The sequence below is a fragment of the Nannospalax galili genome, unplaced genomic scaffold, assembly GCF_000622305.1.
Source record: "Nannospalax galili isolate Female #2095 unplaced genomic scaffold, S.galili_v1.0 scaffold572, whole genome shotgun sequence".
Lineage (NCBI taxonomy): Eukaryota > Metazoa > Chordata > Mammalia > Rodentia > Spalacidae > Nannospalax > Nannospalax galili.
In genome coordinates, this window is record NW_008331829.1 from 2,004,550 (window position 1) to 2,025,257 (window position 20,708).

The 20,708-nt window shown below is 41.6% G+C and overlaps 1 protein-coding gene across 8 annotated transcripts in view; it reads left to right on the forward strand.

Moving 5' to 3' along the window:
• The window catches only part of Naaladl2 (N-acetylated alpha-linked acidic dipeptidase like 2), a 1,296,606-nt gene that overhangs the window by 1,010,715 nt on the left and 265,183 nt on the right, over positions 1–20,708 (forward strand). For all 8 annotated transcript variants that reach the window (XM_029560548.1, XM_029560545.1, XM_029560549.1 and 5 more), the window contains one exon: positions 15,684–15,830. In XM_029560548.1, coding sequence (XP_029416408.1) covers positions 15,684–15,830 — 147 coding nt within the window. The remainder of the gene's footprint in view (positions 1–15,683; positions 15,831–20,708) is intronic.

The window sequence follows — 20,708 nt, forward strand, 5'->3', positions numbered from 1 at the left end:
CACCCCTTTAATCCTCCCTACCATCATTTCCTTTTACTATTGCATTCTACAGCCCCTGCCAGGAAGCTCCTTCCTCACGGCTGCTTGTTAGAAATATTAGATATGCATGTTTCAATTTGAAAATCCAAAAAGGTCAAGAAACTAATTAAAGAGCTCCTGGGTGTTTAATAAGAATTCCTTCGTTTGAATGTTTGAGCTCTAACCTGAATGACTCCAGCAAAAACAAAAGTAACTCTTAATTCTTTCTCCCTTTGTAAATTTCCTTTAGGTTTTGGGTCTTCACTTAATTTTCACTTGTTTTCTTTTAGAGCCTCGCATATACAGTTTGCATACTCACCCCTCTCACCTCTGTCCTCCTACCTGTCCACCTTCCCGCAGAACTCTATTTATTATGCATTGTGACTCTTCCCTCACTGACTGTTGATAGTGCTGGTCTTGTGTGGGCCTAGCGCAGGTAACTACAGTTGATATGAGGTTAGTTATTGCAGTAGGTGCATCCTGACTAGGGAATGGCTTTCATAATGGTTCACCTGATCTTCTCTCTCTTACATATGTCCCACCCTCCCTCCAGCAATGTTCCCCGAGTCTTAGAGGGGATGGTGTAACTGGCTTGTTTAGGGATGGGTCCACATCTGTTGCTTACCTTATTTTCTTTATCTTGGGCCGTCAGGAGTCTCTGAATTCACCAATGTTCAATTTATGAATCGTCTTCATTTTTAAGCTTAGTTGGAGTGCTGGACTTGAGGGCTTTTCACAGTTTGAGGTTAGCTGTTGGCTTGTCTGACTCCTGCTGATGTGATTAGCAAAATAAAACATATGGCTAGACAGAGTTTGCAGTCTACCTCTTGCTTCTCCTGGCACATATCCACCCTTAAGTTCATACAGAGATATAAGGAAGGAGATTTTGAGAAGACTGAGGGAAGAAAAAAAGGCTTCAAAAAGATTATTTTTTTTTAAAAGTGCCAAACGAGCAGAAGTAGGAATGAGGTTCCAGAGGAATCCCCACCGCCTGAGGCTGCCTCATCCTGCTAACTATCTTCGTGGTGTCAGACCTCTGTCAGGTACCTGCAGTACTCTAATTACCTAACAGAACTATGAAATTGAAGGTTATATAGGCAAAAATCCTGTACAAAGTGTTAAGCACTTCAAGGATGAGATAATAATTTTTCTTTCTTTTTTGGTCTTTTTGAGACAGGGTCTCCCTGTAGCCCATCTGGCCTGGAGCTCATTATGTAGACCAGGCTGGCTTCAGTCCCGCAGAGATCTGCCTGTTCTGCCTCCCAAGTGTTAGGATTAGAGGCTTGTGCACCACCACGCCCAACAGAAAATACATTAAAAAAAAAATTTGTGTGTATTTCATACACAACAGCTCAAAAACTCTTAATCATCTTTATACCCCCTGTCTCCACCAGAGCCCATATACTCGGTCATCCCTGTCAGGCCCACTGGGTTGTCAGTGTCCCCAGCTGTTCCCCAGGACAAGTCTGTCCACTGTCTAGTCAGCCTCTCTAGAGTCCCTTGTTTTAGGAAGATCAACTCTTCTTCATCTAGTAGCAATCAGCTGCCAACATTCTTTCAGATTAGATTGAGGACTGCTGTTCATTTTCTCAGTTTAATACTGGGTCATTGTCTGCCTGAGTTTGCATGGGACCTGTGTATGCTGAGGGTCAGGAACACAAAAGGTCACAAATAGCCAAAGTGTAGAGATCAAGAGTCTGCTGAGTGATGGTCCTTGGACAGGACCCCGTTACTAAACTTTTCCCACTCAAGGCTCAGGAACCATCATAGAAGAGGAGGAAGAAAGGTTATAAGAGCTGGGAGGAGGTGCCTGACCACATGGAAACAGAGTCCTACATGCTCTAGACAAACATTTTTAAAAAAAACAAACTCTCAGAACCAGTTGTTTAAAAAATAGTGAAAGATGTGTTTGATTTCAGCTGATAGAAACTATACCCCAGGGGGGATGTAGCATAGATTTGTTCATGAAATTGTTGCTGTTGGTACATTTAAAATTGGAATTTTACAAAATGCCAAACATAGAGGAAGAAAAAAGAATTCAAGAAGGCAGGCTCTGTGGAGCTGAGTCGTTCTTTTTCTGAATGATTAGAGTTACCTTATAAACTTTTATTCTATAACTTATATCTCCATCTAGAATGCAGTAATTCTTTGTGTTGCTCTTACCTGTTTCTATTCCCTTTAATGTCAATGTGCTAATTTTCAGGTGCTTTTCTATTTAGCTGTCTTTTACCTGGAAGTACTTCAGAGAAGTCTGGAAGGTCTTTTGAGGTGCAGAAGCACAAACGAATACACCGTGTTATGGTGCTGCAGTCATACAAGTGAGATAGAGCCTTGTCTCAATTTGGGATTTGAACTAGACCATTCTCAGCTTAAAAAAGAAATTGTAGTGGAAATGTTCATGAAAATACCTGAGAGTCTTAGTTTACTCAGATGGCTCCCGCAAATACAACAGCCTGGTTAATTCATTAACCATAGAAACTCATTTTCCAGGTACATAGGGAAATGCAGATTCCATGTCTGGTGAGGCCTCATTTCCTGATTGGTAGGTGGTGGCCTCTAGCTGTGTGGAAGGGATGGAAGAGCTTCTTTGGGTCTATGTTGTAAGATAACTGAGCCCATTTTTGGGAGATCTGCGCACAGACCCAAAATGCTCTACATGCTCTAAAATCTTCAGCCTCCAAAAGCCATTCCCTTGACCTCTAAAATTTCACATATGAACTGGGAGCAGAGCACACTCGATACATACAAAGAGACCCCCCCACCCAAGTGAAACTACATATGATTATTGAAATATTTATAGAAAATTCTCCACACAACTTTAAGGCAAAGGTTGCTCACATATGCCCCTCAACTCAAATTTGCTTTGAATCACTGTTACACACTGTCCAATTGAAATTATATGTTCTTGGGTTAGAGAAATGGCTCAGAATTTAAGAGAACTGGCTGCTCTTGTAGAGAACTAGGGTTTTGTTCTCAGCACCCACATGGCGCTACCAACGAACTCTGACTCCAGTCGAGGGCATCTGATGCCCTCTTCTGGCCTCCATGGACATTGCATGACATGGGTGCACTTACATACATGTAAGCAAAATGCACTTATACATACAAATAAAAACGAATTGATAGGGCTGGTGGTGCGTGAAGAGGCAGGTGGAGATACAGGCCAACCTTGGGTAGTCTACATATTGAGTTCCAGGTCAGTTGAGACTACATAGTGGTCTCGCTCTGTCTTTCAAATACAGAAATAAACAAACATAAGTAAATTTTAAAAAGAAAATATATCCACTTTTATTTAGTTCCACTGACTAAATTTGTCTGAATGTATCTAACACATTTGAAGCAGTTTCTTAAAAATTAAGGCAGGAAGACCTGAGTTTGGACTCATTTTATATGATCTCTTAAATTCTGTCTTACCCTGAGATACATAAAACTGAGACCTGGCATAGGTAAATCAATTTGGCTTATGAATTATAACAAGCTTTAAAACTTATATAGTATTATGAATAGATATAAATACTTTTGCAAAAATCATATGTAATATACATCATATATAGCATATATTTAACTGATATTACAAGTGTTATGTAAGTTTTATGTTATAGAAGTTTTACATATATGTATTTTTATATTTTGTTATTTTTATTTTATGTGTGTGAGTGTATTGCTTGAATGCATATAAGTGTACCCATGCCATGCAGGGCCCATGGAGGTCAGAAGAGGGGTTTGGATCCCTTGGAACTGGAGTCAGTGATGGATGTTAGCTGCCATGTGGGTGCTGGGACCTGAACCTGGGTCTCTGCAAGAGCAGCCAGTGCTCTTAATTGCCAAGCCATCTCTCTGGCCCTTATATATGTATTTTGGGATAGCATATATATATAATATATATATATATGTACATATATGTATGTATATGTATGAAAAATGTTTTACTTTGCCTAACACTTAAAAATTAAGAAAATAATCCCGGTTACTGTGTGGAAGACTTTGGAACTTAAATGCTCTGAAGTTGGTTTACAATTTGGGATTCTGAAGGATAAGATTTGATACAAACGTACATTTTCATTAGATTTCCCATGCTTTGAACTTTGTATCTGCCAGGTGAGGGTGATAGTGTCTGTTCTGAGGACTTTTGACAGAGTTAAGGTGTTGACAGAAATCATCCTCCAGAATCCACACCTACGGAGGGATGTTCGACGCCTTGCCCATGCTCCTAAAGCACAGTGAGCCTTGAGCTAGCAGCCCTTGTATTTTCTAAAGTGAACAATGTAGCATAATCTTAAGATGAAGAACCTATTCATGAAATAGTGCCTTTCATGTGTTTCTTAGCAGCAGGGCTCTAGATAGAGGTGCTGGTTCGTGGCAATCACTGGAAATGTTCTTCAGGAAAAGCTTGTCACACATGTGACCAGGAAAGGATTGAAGAGCTGAGCAAGGGACAGCTGTTACTTTACATAGATCTGGTAAGGCCTTTCTGAGCAGAACAAGTGAATCACTTGAAGCTGCAAGGTGGCTCAGTGGATAAAGTCACTTGCCACCAATCTCATGTCCTGAACCCTCTGAATTCCACACAGGTTCCGCTGCACATGCCCTGCCTCCACATAAGTAAATGTGATACGATAATACAGAACAGCAATGAAGGAAGGAGGGCTTTATGAAAATGAGGTGGTGGAAGCTCACAAACAGAGTGAAAAGTGAATTCAAGGGTCCACAACAAAGTCCCATGTCAAACGACATTGCATGTCAAAACACCTTGAGTTTCACGAGGGGAGAAGGCTTTGCTGTTGTATCTGAGTTCTATGGAATCCTCATGTAAGGATTGAAGTCCAGACCTCTGGGCTAGGACACAGAAGCTGAGATAGAAATTTGGCCTGTCACAGATGCACTCAGCGTGGATGACCTGCTTCATTTCTCTCAGCAAAGCTTTTAAACAAGGATAATTAATTCTTCCCTAAAGTGTTATAGCAATACTGTGTAGTAAAACACCTGACACATAGCAGATGCACAATCCGTGATTGGAAAATCAAAATTTACATGTGTTATACATAGAAGCGTTAGTTCATGCTTTGGGCTCTGGTGGCGTTTGGGTTTCGTTTTGCTCTCGCTACTTTTCTTAGGTTACTTTTGAGCCAGTCTATATTTTATTAAAATATGTTATAAATTTATACCAGTCGCATTGCAACATCAATTTCTGTTATTATATGGTGTTAGTAATTGTTATTTCAAGAAAGAGCAATTTAATTTTTAAAATGTAAGTTAATACAGGGAAACTGCTACCCACACACATGAACACACACAGATATACGTGCATAAAAAGTCCTTGATACTGATAAAAACATAGAAAATTATTATACTATAGTTTCTCAGGCATGCATAATTATCTTTTCGATAACATAATTATAACCTGTATTGATTAAAGTTTTTAAAGGCCATAGTCTTGGCAGGCCTGGTGGCATATGCCTTTAATCCCAACACTGTGAGGGAGGCTGAGGCAGATGAATCTCTGTGGGGTAGGGACCAGCCTGGTCTGTAGAGTGAGTCCTGGTCCAGCTGGGGCTACAGGGAGAACTTATCTCAAACAACAGCAGCAACAATACAAAACAAAAAAGACATAGTCTTATTTTGGATTGAAACCCAACAGGGAAATGCATGTTATGAAATTAAATATTTATAAACCGTTTTAGAGATATCATTCCAATTTGTAGGAAGAGGCTGTAAAAGAGAAAACTATAGTACTCTCATGAAATACTCATAAAAGCCAGAGATTAGTCTGAGTTTTTTTTAAAAAAGAAAACAGCTCCTTTACAACTAAAATTTATTAGGAAAAAGTGCATCAGATAACTTGGAAAAGACTTTGCTTTCTAAAGATGAGCGTTCTGTGTCTGAGAGGACAGGGAAGTGGCTTTGAACAGATTCGCTGAGGATGGTTCGCTTTTGTTACTTTAGCTGCAATGATAATTTATGACCGTTCCTTGGCGCCCTCTTGTCTTTACTTTTGCAGTAAGTGCTAAGGGTTTTGCGTGCATTATTTAATGCACCTCTCTCTACTCTCTCATAATAAGCTGTATTCCCTTTTATAGAATCTGTATTCCCATTTTGGAAGGTCAAGAAGTTCGGTAAGTGCCTATAGTCATATTGCTAAAAAACAAAAAAAAAGCCATTGATGCTTTTTTAAAAACAAAACAAAACAAACACAAAAACAGTTTTTTTCAGGTTATCTGTATTTCACTCATGGGTACTGGCCTGGCTTGCTTTGTAACATTTACCTCTCACACCTACTCAGGATGGGCTTTGTACATACTTAGAGACTCCTTGCAAGGTCCTGATAGGATACATAGTTTATTTAGAAGACAAGTTTTTCCAGGAAAAAATAAAAGATGATGCTTTTCAGAATTGTTATGACTTGGAACTGCCTCAGTCAGCCCCAAACTGCCTGCAGCATGCTTGGCCCAGAGTCCAGGTGTTCCAGGTCTAACCCTAGGCTAAGTCACATGGTGTTTAGGATTCGTTCCCTTTTCTTTTACCATTTCTTCCCAATGGAAAATACCGACGTGACTAGATTTACAAACCTCTGACATACTTCCTGTATCTTATTTTGTTGACCTATAGAAAGACAATTGGAGAATGGAAAACAAATTTTCTGCCCTCCAGAAACATGCATGAGCGAAGGAAAAACAATACCAAGAAGTATACAGTTATAGTAAATAATAGGCTTGAAGACTCTGCGTGGATCTAACCTGTCGGGATAAGTCAGGAGTGCCTGGAAGGTAGAGCATGGCCACTCCAGAGACCTCCCAGTGAGGATGGCAGGAGCCAGGCCTGCTCCATTCTAACTAAACACACTGTCTCCTACCCAACAGCCCCCAGGCAAAACTATTAACCGGGTCTCTTGTAGATCATGTGACCGGAGGACAGGACAGAGGCCACTGTAGCCTTAGAAGCCCCCTCCCTCCGCCAACCTGCCTACCCACCAGAAACCCAACCCGGCCTCTTTGCCCTTGAAATTTCCCTATAAAAATTTCTTCTTCACCATATTAAAATGAGTTGTCCCCTGACACAGTCTCCCTGGTGTTTTCTCCCGCCGCACTTGCTGCCAGCCAGAGGCCCCTCTCGCCCCATCAGTCTCCCTCAGCGATGGGGACCTGTGCGAAATGGTGCCCAATGGTCTCCCAGGAGCTGCAGAGTTCGGGTGTTGGAGGCCGGCACTAACCAAGATAGTGGTCTCTATAGATGCCACGAAGAAACAGGGATGAGGACTGACTGACATTGGGTGTGGTCTGTGGGTAGCATCAGGGGGTCCCATGCTGTGTAGGTGCAGCAGTGGCTGGCCAGGCTCTGCTGGGCTCTCTCTGCAAAGCTTCATCTGTGCTAGCCACTCTATGCAGCGTTTGAAACCTATCCTGTGACATCTCCATCTGTCAGACTTAGACATATTTGTTCCTGCTGATGGCAATCTTTCCTCTGTCCCATCCATTGCCCTCAGCACTTAACTTTCTTGAAATGGTAATGTGGTGATATACCCTCCTGCCTGCTAAGTCTGCATTTTTTTTTCCATCTTTTTCTCCCTGTGTCCTCCTAAAATTAAATTAATTACCTCTTCAGAGTACCTACCTAATTTACAACTCCCCTTTAACCCTGATCACAAAGAGGACAGCAGACCTTGTCCCGGCACCTAGTGATAGGTTCAAATACACACAAACAAGTCCAGTTGTTTAATGCTTCTGGGTTATCGTCTTTCCAAATGTTTATTTTTTTAAGGGACGTGGCCATATTGTTTCATTGAGAGAAAGATTTTTGTTAAATATTTCATTAAAAATATTTGCAGCTTGAGACGGAGTTGCATTGAAACCCAGCTAGGTTTTTCAGCTAATTTTCATTAATGCCTGGCAGCTGGAATCCATCATGGAAGTGCTGACAGCATATTATTTAAAATAGCATTGCCTGTGAGGCTAGGGGAACTATTTAAGACAAACCTCAAGAAGGTGGTGAAATAATAGCCGAAGTTGTGTTATGTCAGCTGGTTCCTCAGTGTGGAACAGCACTGCGAGGCCAGAATAGTTATCCTTCATGCAGACACAAAATCCATTCTGGTCATTAGAAGTCCTGGGGGAAACGGTGCCCAGGGGCGGTGTGCATGGAGCCACTGTGCTGGGCAGTGGGCAGCACAGTGGGGAGGGGACAGCTGGCATTCTCTGAGTAGTTCACAGCTTCATTTAGATGTAATCAGAGTAGTTTTGGGGAAAGACTCTGGATTTTGTCATTCTAGGTGTAGTTCGCAATTCATGAAGAAATAAGTTTGACATGGGAGAGGCGAGTACCAGCCCGCGGAGGACCTTCGAAAGAGGCAAAAAGCCTTGAGAGGGGAGTGTCTACGGTTAATTATTTTAAATCACCACTTTTCAAACTGAGAGATAATTTACTTTCTTAGTAGTCAAACAACTCTTTCCATATGAACTGAAGGACTCATCCTCTTTTTCTTTGCTAAATAAGGGGAAGGCTACAGATGGATCCTGTTCACCAACAATCTAAGGTAAAAATCCCTGCCTGCCCGTTCCTATATTGATTCCCCAGTACAGGAGGATTTGAACACAGAGTGTGAGGGTAAGAACTGGCTCTTGAGGATGGAGCCCTCATAACTGGAATCCACATTCTTCTAGGGAGTAGTAGTAGATGTGGGTCTGTGCTGTCTACCACTTTCCATCTAGAAGAATTGTCTTCTGTGGACCAGTCCTCAGGGCACAATGGTATTCAGGCAGGAGAGTCCTTAGGCTTAGCATGCTCCCCCTATAAAGGGCTCCAGCTAACTGAAGAATGGCTCATTTAACTCAGTTTGAAGATTCAAATGTTATCTCCAAACCACTCTCACAGGCAGCCTGGCTGATGCATAATCCCTGGGTATCTGGTGACCTAACCAGGCTGAATCCGGAATCGATGATGATACGGTGTTTGTAGTGAGAATCACTTTTCCTGCTGTAAGCACATGGGTTGTAGTGGGGATATTGTTGTGCCATAAAAACCAGGAAAACCAGCAGGATGAATTCCCTGTTGCCCAACTGAAGTTGTAAGAGCATGCTGAAATGAAAGAAAGAAATTTAACTTAATGATAATGTATAGAATGGAGTTATTTTAAATGGACTTGTTTGAATAAAAGTCACGTTAGATTTCCCATGAATGTGAAATGAATGCTGATTGATGTAGTACAAGCAGGATGACGGGAGGGACATAAAATACTTGAACTATTAGAAGTACTTATTTTAAAAGCATTTAAAAATTCTTAAATTTTACTCGGACTGGTGAGATGGCTCAGTATTGAAGAGCACTGACTTCTCTTGCAGAGGACCCAGGTTCGAATCCCAGCACTCACATGGCAGCTAACAGCCATCTGTAACTCCAGTTTGAGGGAACTCAATGCCTTCTTCTGGCCTCCATTGGCATTACAGCCACAGCTGCACTTACACACATGTAGATGGTACAGGCTGACCTGGAATCCACTTTGTAACCCGTGAACTCATGGTGCACCTCCTGCCTCAGCATCTTAGGTCCTGCTAATGCAAGTTTGCACTAGCATATCTGAAGGACACAAATTTGGGAGTGACGTTGGGTGTAGGGGGAATCAGGAAGAGTTAGAGAAGAAAAGATGAGCAGTAAAACATACTCACCTATAAAGGAAAAAAATTAAATATATAAAATAATGTTTTTAGAAACTTGTTGATGTGTCTTACTCTCACTTCCCAATATAAATGCTAACTTAATTTCTTTATATTTCACATTTATGTTCATTTACTCTCAGTCTCTTATGGCTCTTAAGGATTGAGATGGTGATTACATTTCAGATCTTCAACCGACTTGTGGAAGGAAATTAAACAAGTGACAACCACAGTCATTGCCTGAACTTGCTCATTTTATGAACTGGAATAAAAATGCTTGTTATCAAACATTAAATCTGGAACATTTTGAACTCCTTAGATAAAATACTTAATAAGAATTTACTCAGCCTTGTAAATAAATTTAAAAAGTTAATTGACCTGCACAAATTTGTTAGCAACCTTCCCTCTCCCACGGTGCTTAGCTTCTAGTAAAATGAAGAAAATTAACATTTCTTCCTACCCTCCTTTCAGACATTAGTGCTTGTGGGGGTTGAATCAATCCACACCATTGATTGGTATGGTGCTACTGTAATCCACTGAACTGCTGGCTGGGGAGCAGATACAATTAGCATAAGTACAGAGTCAGATCTATGGTTCTGGCTTAGTTTTCTGTTGTTGTTGCTCTTTGTTTCTGTTTGCTGTGGGGCGGGGTGGTTGGTGCTGAGGTGGAACTCTGGACCCTGTCCATCCTAGACAAGCATTCTGCTAAGTTGCAAGTCCTGGACTAGACTTTAACACCAAATGAAGATTTGGCAGATGTGGTGCTATGCTAGGAAGGTTCTCTTCCTGAGGGAAATCCCTAGATTAAATGGATTGGGAGAAAAAAAAATCCAATGTGAAACTTGGGAATTTTTTTTTTTTTAATCTCACCCTTGCAGCTCCCTAGGAACGAAAGCACCAACACACAGGGTACACACAGACTCTGTGGGAGACTAGCTCCTCTCATACCCAGCTAAAGCAGTGTAGTTACATAAGAAATAGATGGTGAGGGGCAGAAAGAGAGACAGAGACAAAGAGAGACAGAGAGACAGAGATAGACAGAGATAGAGAGACAGAAAGAGACAGAGACAGACAGAAACAGAGATAGAGACAGAGAGAGACAGAGACAGAGGTAGAGAGTGGAAAAATGTGAGGGGCAGACCTCTGCCTTGGCAGGTGGACAGCAGCAGTGCCCGGGTGGACTCTTCAGTCCACTAGATTTATAGTTTCATAGACCCTAACCCTAAAATATATAATTTTAAAACTGCTGTAGATAGTGATTAGACTAACAATAGCTTAGTCAGTTTTAAAAAAGGAGTTTATATATGACATAAGTAGCAAAAACAAACCAAAAACCCTTTTGGGAAACAAAATATTTTAAATCAGTGAAATATAGAGTGAGTCAGAATCAGGAGAGGATGCATCTTTGAGGAACATAATCCTGAAAACTGGATTATAGCGCTTTGGGATTGTGTGAAATATGTATATAATGCTGTATCCAGGAGCCTACATAGGGCCTGGAGGGATGGCTCAGTGGTTAAGAGCGCTTGCTGCTCTTCTACAGGACCCAAGTCAGGTTCCCCAGCACCCACATGATGGTTTGCTCACAACCTCCAGGAACTCCAGCTCCAACTCCAGCTCCAGGGGATCCATTGTTCTCATCTGGCCTCTCTGAGCACTGCACTTACCTGTGCACACCCATACATAGACATTCTTAAATCAAAATAAATTCTTGAAAGAAGTAAACAGAGAAGGGACAAAATAAAAATATGTATGAACCGCACATGGGGCAGCTTGGCAGAGCAGAGGGGGCGGAGGTCAGTGCGAGTGACACAGGAATGTTCTGGATAAAGTTGAGAATAAAGCGAGGTTGCAGTTCTCAGAGCGAACCAAAAGTGTGAGTATTAACTGGAGTGGGTCACTTCTAACATCTTAGGAACGCACTTGTGTGGGAAGCTCTGCATTTTATTAGAGGGATGTTAATATACAACGATGAAAGATCTATCCAATATTTAACTTAGATACCACGATTTTTATAAACCTTTAATTCTTCACTAGACACATAGCAGAATTTAGAATTGTCAATTTTTTTATCTGAGTCGCTCCATGTTGAGAGAAACGAATTCTATCTAGGGATCATGTGTGAGACTTGGCGTGGATTTCGAGAACATAGATGCAGCTTGAAGTTCAAGCCAAATATGTATTTGCTGGGTAAGGGGCAGCTGTCGTTTTGAAAGTCTATAGATTGTGCTACCGGAAGGAACAAACAGACTGTTCCATAATGACATGATTTCATTGGCTAGACATTTAGTAAAACTAAACACCAAATTCCATCAGATCCTCAATACTGGCATAAAATATTCTAATGATCATAAAATATTCTAATGATTCGTCATACATTTAAATATCCCAACCATCATCCAATAACATTCAAAGTGAGCATGAAGAAGTCAGCAGGCATGGGTCAGCATCTCGCCTGCCCTCGGTGTACAGATTCAAGTAGGAAGAACTCCATTCTGGCTTAAACAAGTGATTCAAAGACGTTTCGATATTTGGATTTCTTATAAACAACCAGAATTTTTAGCATGATACAAAGTGGTTGATTTGCATTTCATGATCCAGTGTTTTAAAGCATGTCTTCAGGAATATTTGTTAGTACCCTTCAACTGTTACAGGTTGAAATGAAGCTCCCAGAGGTTTAACAGAATGAGGAGTACATGAGGAGCAAGAATATTAACTCCCATTTCAGAAAAATAAATTTAAATTTTTTCTATTATTTTTATTTTATTTTGTGTGTATGACTGTATTGCCTACACGTGAGTATACCTGTGTCATGCAATGCCTGCAGAGGTCACAAGAGGGCATCCCAAGACCCTGAGGCCACATGCAATTGGAATAGAACTGTTTACAACTGGTTGGGTTGGGTACTTAGGTGAGGGTCCAATGACTCCTCCCCTCACCACCAGCTTATTTATCTAACTTTTGGCTTTGACATCTGCTATATCAGAATAGCTACACCGGCTGTGTTTTGCTTCTGTTTACTTGATATATTGTTTTCCAACCTTTGACAGTCTCTGGGGGTCTTAAGTTTCCTAAGGTTTATACTGGTGTTGACCCCGGATGGTAGAAGTGTTTAATGTGCACCAAAGCTGTCTTCAATCTAGTAGTACTACCGGGTGAGAGAACCAAGGCCCAGTTGCCCTGGAGTCAGGATTCTTCTCAGAGTCAGACAAAGAGATGAATGAAATAAAGACTCAGAAATGGGTGAAAATGGGCATTTACTGAAGCAAAAAGAGCAAACTGAAAGGCACTCTTTCAGGAAGGGTGGGAGGTCTCCAGGGCTGGTAGACTGCCAAGTGACTTCTGAGCTGGTCCTTTTCCAGGGTCTCCAGGCCGCCTTCTCCTTTGATGCTATCTTCCCACACTGTATCTTTTGGTCCAGATCATCCGGGCCAGGATACAGACAACTGAAACAGATGTCATTGTCTGACTGATCGCCTTGTCAGGCAGGCAGTCTTCTTGTGGGGAATGGCCTTGTGACACATTCCAGCAGTTAAGTGAGATTGTTTTCTGTTTTCCCGCCTGGACCTTTATTCTAACCGCCTGCCTCTAGCTAAATCATAACAGTGGCTTCCCTTACTTTGCATTGCAAAAACCTGACTTGGACTTGACATACTTACTTTTGCCATCTGTGAGCTAGAAAGTTCCTCTCACCCTCTGAAGACTTTATAGATTATACCACACCCACATCTCCATCCCCTCCCTGTCCCCAGTATCTGATGTTCTAGGTAGGGAATGTCTCCGAAGTACATTGGGAGTGTGGGGGGAACTAACCACAACACTGTGATCTCTACAGATGGAGGACCTGCCTTTGTACTTTCAAGATGTCCTAAGTGTCAGTCACTCCACTGTAGGGATGCACTTCAGTGTTCTTGTGCTGTGTGGAAGTTAATAAAAATTATGCAGCTGCAGAGGGTGATCCACCTGCTGGCCTCAGGCTCACAGCCACCAAACTCCAGTGTTAGGTTCCATTGATGCGATCTGTTCCCACCTCAGAAGTTCTGGTTATCACTTTCCATTGGAACTGAGCCTCCTATAGCTTGTTCTTTTTAGTTTGTCAGTGTGTGAGGTCTTTTACTTCCAGACCTATTTCCCAGGGTCGTTTCTCACTGTTGAGCTGTAATCAGTTAAATTCAGGTTCCCTGGCATGGATGTCTCTTGTTCTCAGGCCCCCAAGGAGTTCAGTTTTAAACAATAGAATTCATCTCAACACAGCAACTGGCTGCTGTCCTCCAGGTCATATGGAGTGAAAGAATGCTAACCTATCTGTTGAAAGAATCACTGCCCTGCCCCAGGTCTCAAATGCAGTCCCAACACAGGCAGGTAAACTCAAGTTTTCAAGTAGCAACCTTAAGTTGTAGAATGTGTCAACCAACTACCTGTCAACTAGGGAAGCAAATGAACAGTTTCACAGTGGCCAAGGCAAGAAGGAGAAAGAAGCAGAAATAAAGGGAAAACAGGAGAACAGAGAAGTGATGGAAGGTAGCCAGAGAGGACAACCTGCAAACCCTGCACGCCAGCAGAGTTCCAGAGAGTTGCCAAGTATTTTGTACAAAGGGTCTCATTCTCAGGGGTATCAGCCAGTAGGCCCTCAGGAATTAGGCACTGGGTACAGCCAGTACCATTGAGGCAGAGAATTTTCTGTGGACAGGATCCTGGTGGCCAGGTGGACTTACTGCTCTGTCTTCAGTTGATAAGCAAGGATTGCTGATATGCCCAGTCTGAAGCCAGAGCCTGGGGCTTAGAAACCAGGCACAGTATCTAAGCTGGGCTATTTGAGAGCCCTGTACCAGGGCATTGGGTCTACAGGGCGCCAGGCAGAATTGGGATCCATGGGATGAAGTCTGTGGTCAGCACTGCTGCTTCTTCAGCTGATGAGCTGAGGCCAACACCTTTTCAACTGTCTAGAGGTCACTGTGGTGGTCCTTTCTGCCACCTCTGCTGCCAACCCTGCTGTTTCCTGTCTCCCAACTGATGCTTTCTTCACAATATCATCTCAGCACACATTCCTGAAAGGCAAGGAAAAGCCACTTGAGAGAAATCTTCACTGAGCTTAGGCGACACTGCAGTGCAGCGAGAGGACAGAGGATTCTTTTCCAGCTGATACTCAGAGAGCCTCAGCAGTCTGACTACAGCCCTAAAACGTGTTTGGACCAATCACGGTCATTCATTTTAAACCAAGCATAGTCCCTTGTTTGGGCCAAATATAGCTTTATCTCAACACTAGTCACCCAATCACAGCCATTAAGATTTGGTTTTTGAACCAGTCACTGTCTTGTCACAATAATTCTTTCACCAAGAAATTTGCTCTACTTCTGGCCAAGGTGGAAATGATTCTTTGACGTTTGTAATAAAGCATCTGATAAGGACTCTTTCTAGAAGCCCTGGCCTGGGATGGCGCTTCTGTGAGCCAGGGTGTTCAGCTCCAGAATTTTGCCTGGTTGTCTCAGGGCATCTGTGAGCTGTTCAAGATGGCTGGTGCTGACGAAGGGTAATCCAGCGAGCTATTTGACTGATCGACATTTTGCTCGAAGCAGTTCAGACAATAAGAGTGATTTCAGTAGCTGCTAATTAAAGAGTCAAATTCCCCATCCCACTGTGTTTGCTATACAGGAAAATGAATTTCAGAAGGAGAGCTTACAGTATAAATTTAAAGAATTTATCATAAATACTACCAGCTATTTGAACAGATTTTAACAGTGCCTTAACATTGCCTTAAGCCTGCCCAGTGCTCAGGGCCAGCCTCAGCTTTATCTGCCCCAAATGCTTTGGAATTACAGGGAAATCCTTGAGAGCAGATTTCTGTCTACCACCAGATGATCCCATTAGGGAAGACAGGCTGAAAGTTTATCATTTGCATCGTGAACATTTGCCTTCTTGGCATAGATGCGTTGATCAATGGGCCACATTTTGAGTGACACTGATTTACAGATGATCTGGGAAGTGTAAGTATGTGCTAACCACTTAAATTGTATTTTTCAGAAAAATAAGTTCAACTGTACCAGGAGAGCTCAGTGCTCAGAAACCAATGTCAGCTCTGTGCAGACCCAAGGGGACACCCATTACTTCATCAACCACCTTGGAGTTCCAGCGGTGCAGTTTGCTTATGAGGACATCAAAGCCTTAGAGGTAATGGTTCCTAGACACGCAAACACTGACACACAATACAGCAGATGTGCAGGTTGGGTTCTTGTCATGGTTTCAAATGCATCTTTCACACCAAATAGGTCACTGCAGAAGGAGGCCTCATAGAGTTGTCCTTGTTATTAGAAGCTTTGTAATGGTATTGGAAACGATCAGCTCTTTTCAAGGGTGTTCAATTCAGTTCAGAAAGATTCACACTGACACTTGTGTTTTCATGGTGTGTTTTTCAGTGAGAAATGTGCAGTTGTGAGATTAGCATCGAAACACAGTTGTAATCTTCAGTATTCATAGAAGCACGTGACACATGCAGTCGATTGTGCTGTCCTTGCCCAAGGGAAAACGTGTTTCATGTGCTCTGTATTAATGTGAGTCTTGTGGATTAGCTACCCAAAGTTTGTCAATGGTTTTCCTGCCTGAAAAGATGCTTTGGTGGGTTTTTATTTTGTTTTGTTTTGTTTTCTGCGAAGGAAGCTGTTGCCCCAAAGACTATCACAAAAGCATGGCTCGCTTTAATTTGACTATGTTCATCCTTCCCATAGACCTTCATCCTGCTGATATTTCTCAGAATTATGTCAAGTAAACTGTTTGCAAGTAATTCTAAATATTTCAGACTTTTAATTACTATACATTGTTCATCCATCTTTGAGAGGGTCTAGATCACCCTGCTTTAGAAAATATTAGATTAAGAAAATAATGACTGGACAATAGAATACAGTGTACTTTCGTCCTCAAACATAGATATACCCGAAAGGCATGTACATTATATTTATACAGCCTCTACTTTGGTATGAAACACCATGACTTCAAATAGTTTTTGGTAATATTTAGCTTCTCATGTCTCTTTGACTATTAATCTCTGCTCCACTCTTCTCCTGCAGACAACTGTGATCACTAACAGATTAATGGACACAGAAATGCTGTGGGTGAATCCTGTTGTAGGGAGATGAATTATTTGATCATGCAAAAGTAATATTTTGGGTTTACTTGTTTTGAGTTAGAATTTTTATCTACCATTTTTAAATACTTAAAATACTTTTATTATTCCTGAGTGTGTGTGTGTGCATGTGTGTGTATGTGTGTGTGCATGTATGTGTATGTGTGTGTGTGTGTGTGTGTGCACGTGCATGCTGTGGTAGACATGTTGAAGTCAGGGGACAAATTTTGAGAGTCTGTTCTCTCCTTCCACAGTGGGATCCAGGGATTGAACTTAAGTCATAAGACTTGTATGGCAAGTGCATTTGTCCACTGACTGAGCCATCTCACTGGCCCCTACCCACCATATTATTTTATTTTATTATTTTTTGGGGGGAGTTGTAAAACCTAGGATTTTTTTAAATTATGATATTTGGATCCCTTCCCTATCTGTACCTCCCCTTAAAGCCTTCATTCCAATTTAATGTACTCTATCATATTTATAATAAGGCCTATAGAGTCTAATTTGTGTCCCCAAATACTTCAGTGTGGTCCACCCACTGGAGGCTGGTTAACCTGCCAAGAGTCCCATCCTTGAAAGAGACTCACTCTCCTTCTCCCAGTGGACATCTGATGCTGCAATTTCCTTAGATTGGGATGGGGCATCTTATCTACTCACTTCTTCACATTTATGCTGGAATTTTGGTGGATTTGAGCTTACATGGGACTTGTGCATGTCATCACTGTTGCTGTCTGGAAAACGATGTTTCCTGGTGGTCATCCACCGCCACTGCCTCTTAAACTATTTCTACTCCCTCTTCTACAATGATCCCTGAACCTTGGGAGGCAGAAGTTTGATATAGGTGTCCTATTCAGGGATAAGCACTCTGCAGCCTCTTGTTCTCTACAAATTAGCCACTTGTGGATTTGTGCTAATTACCATCTGCTGCATAAGGAAGCTTCCTTGGTGAGTGTTGAAAGATGCATTAATCTATGGGTATAATACTATAACTATTTGTAGAAAACTAGTATTAGGCTCTCACCTATGCCCTGTGAGCTATCTAGCCTCACTGTCAGGTATGGGCCCTCCCCTATGAAGCAGACCTTAAATCCAATTAGAAAGTAGTTGGTTACTCCCATAACATTTGTGCCACAGTTGCACTGGTGGGCATATCTTGCCAGATCAGCTGTTTTTGTAGCTCACAGGATTCGTAGCTGTGTAAGGTCGATGATTAGTTTTCCTTCAGGAGCATTCGCAACACCTTCCAGCACTAAGGAAACTTGTAATAGTGATGAAGTTCTGAAGTCAGCTTGATTTCTCCTCTTTGCTCTTTATCTCATGCATGCAGTGTCTTCAGCAATGGGTCTTACTGTCACGTTTTTGTGGGTAACCAAGTGCAGGAGCAATGGCCAGTTGTGTTTGAAGATCTATGGGAGCCCAGTCAGCAGCTTCAGGAGAGGGAGTTCATTCCTGACATTGGGGTTTAATTTTTATTAGTCTATGGTATCTATTAGGGGCAGTATCCCCACATTATAAGGTAATTCCTTGTAATATCTTTTACAATGTGTATGTATGTACTTCTGTCATGGTTGGTTTCCATATGGCTTTTTCTTTTTTCTCTAAATGTATTAATTTATGTGCGTATGAGTGTGTTGCCTGGATGTATGTAAGCACACCCCTGTCATGCAATGCCCAAGGAGGTCAGAAGAGGGTGTCAAATTCCCCTGGATCTGGAGTTACTGACAGTTGTTAGCTGCCATGTGGGTGCTGGCAATCAAACCCAGGTCCTCTGCAAGAGCAGCCAGTACTCTAAACCACTGAGCCATCTCTCCAGCCCCTCCATATGACTTTTTCTGTTGCTTTTGTGTTACTTATCCCTCCCCATATTCCCTCCTCTGCCCTGCCCTCCCATTCTCCACTCTATTCAACATTTCCTAAAACCCAGGATAGCCAAAATAACACTGAACAATAAAAGAAATACTGGAGGCATTACCATCCCTGATCTCAAATTATACTGCAGAGCTATAGTCATTAAAACACCATGGTACTGGCTTAAAAATAGACACATTTATTAGTGGAATAGAATTGAGTCCCCAGATTACAGCCACCTGATTTTTGATAAAGGAGCCCAAATACACACTGGAGAAAAGTCAGCATGTTCAACAAATTGTGTTGGTCAAATTGGATAGCTGCAGGTAGAAGAACAAGACTAGATCCCTATCTCTCACCATGCACAGCACTCAAGTCCAAATGGATCAAGGACCTCAACATAAGACCTAATAGCCTGAATCTGACAGAGGATAAAGTAGGGAACATATTGGGAATTACGGGCTCAGGAATGGACTTTCCGAAGTGGACTCCTATAGTGTAGACACTAAGTCCAACAATTGACCCATGGAACCACATGAAACTAAAATGTTTTCGTACATCAAAGGACACCTCATTCTAGTGAAGACACAACCCACAGAGCATGAAAAGTTTTTGCCAGTTATCACTCTGACAGAGGGTTAGCACCTAGAATATGCAAATAGTTTTAAAATGAAGCATAATAAAAGACAAACAACCCAGCTAAAAAGTAGGGCAAGGAGCCGAACAGGAAGTTCTCTAAAGATGAAACACAAATGGCTGAGAAAGACTTAAAAAATGTTCAATATCTTTAGTCATCTGGAAAATGCAGATTAACACTCCTTTGGGATTTCCTCTTACCTCACTTAGAGTGGCTAAGCTCCAAACAAAACAAAAACAACAGCAGCAGCAAAATGACAAAACGCTAGTGAGGACACGGATGAAGTGAATTCTCACCCACTGCTGGTGGCAGTGCAAACCGGTGCAGCCACTGTGGAAATCAGTGATTCCTCGAAAAGCTCAAAATTGATCTACCACATGACCCAGCCATACTACTTTTGAGTGTGTACTCACAAGGCTCTACCCGGAAACAAAAATGCCTGTTCGCCCATGTTCATTGCTGTCCTTTTCATAAATAGTCAGAAATTGGAAATAACTTTGGTGTCCATCAACTGATGAATGGATCATGAGAGCACTGTACATATACTCAGTGGACTATTCCTCAGCTCCTTAAAAAATGAAATTATGAAATTCACAGGTAAATGGATGGAATTGGAAACAATCATCTTGAGTGAGGTCACCCAGTCCCTAAAAAACAAAGATTACATGTTCTTTCTCATAGCTGGATGCTAGCTTTGAAATCCTAGATATGCATGTTTCAGTTTGAAAATCTAGACAAGTCAGGGAACTAATAAATGATCATGGGGGTGGGGGTGTAGTCTTCCTTGGAGGAGTGGTAGAATACAACATTTTAATTTAAATAACATTTTATTCATCTACCATATTTTAAAAATATGTTATACTTAGTTGGGCATGGTGGCCCACATCCCAGCACTCAGGAGGCAGAGGCAGGAAGATCTCCATAAGTTCAAGGCAACCCTGGTCTACATAGTGAGTTACAGGCCAGCTGCAGCTACAGTGAGACCTTGTCTCAGAAAGACCAAAAAGAAAAAAAATGTGTATACTTGTGGAAATGCTGTTTGTCTTTAGCAGACTCAATATGTGCACAGTATGAAATGGTCTATTAAAGAAAGAAAGAAAGAAAGAAAGAAAGAAAGAAAGAAAGAAAGAAAGAAAGAAAGAAAGAAAGAGAAAGAAAGAAAAAAGAAAATGGTCTATTAAAAATAACCTTTAAAATTTCTTGCTCAGTATCTTAGAATGTCTCTTCTCAGTGCCATCCATCGTAGTCCATCCAGCTCCTGCCTTGTTAGCAGGTGGAATTATACTTCTTTTTTCATGTATCCAATTCATTTTGTTTGATTTTGAGAAGCAATCTAGCATAGCCTTGGGATATGAGTAAATTCCTGATGCTGATACTTACTAGACAAATTAACCTCTCTCAGATTGATTTTTGATGTGAAATACTTTGGCATATATGGAATACA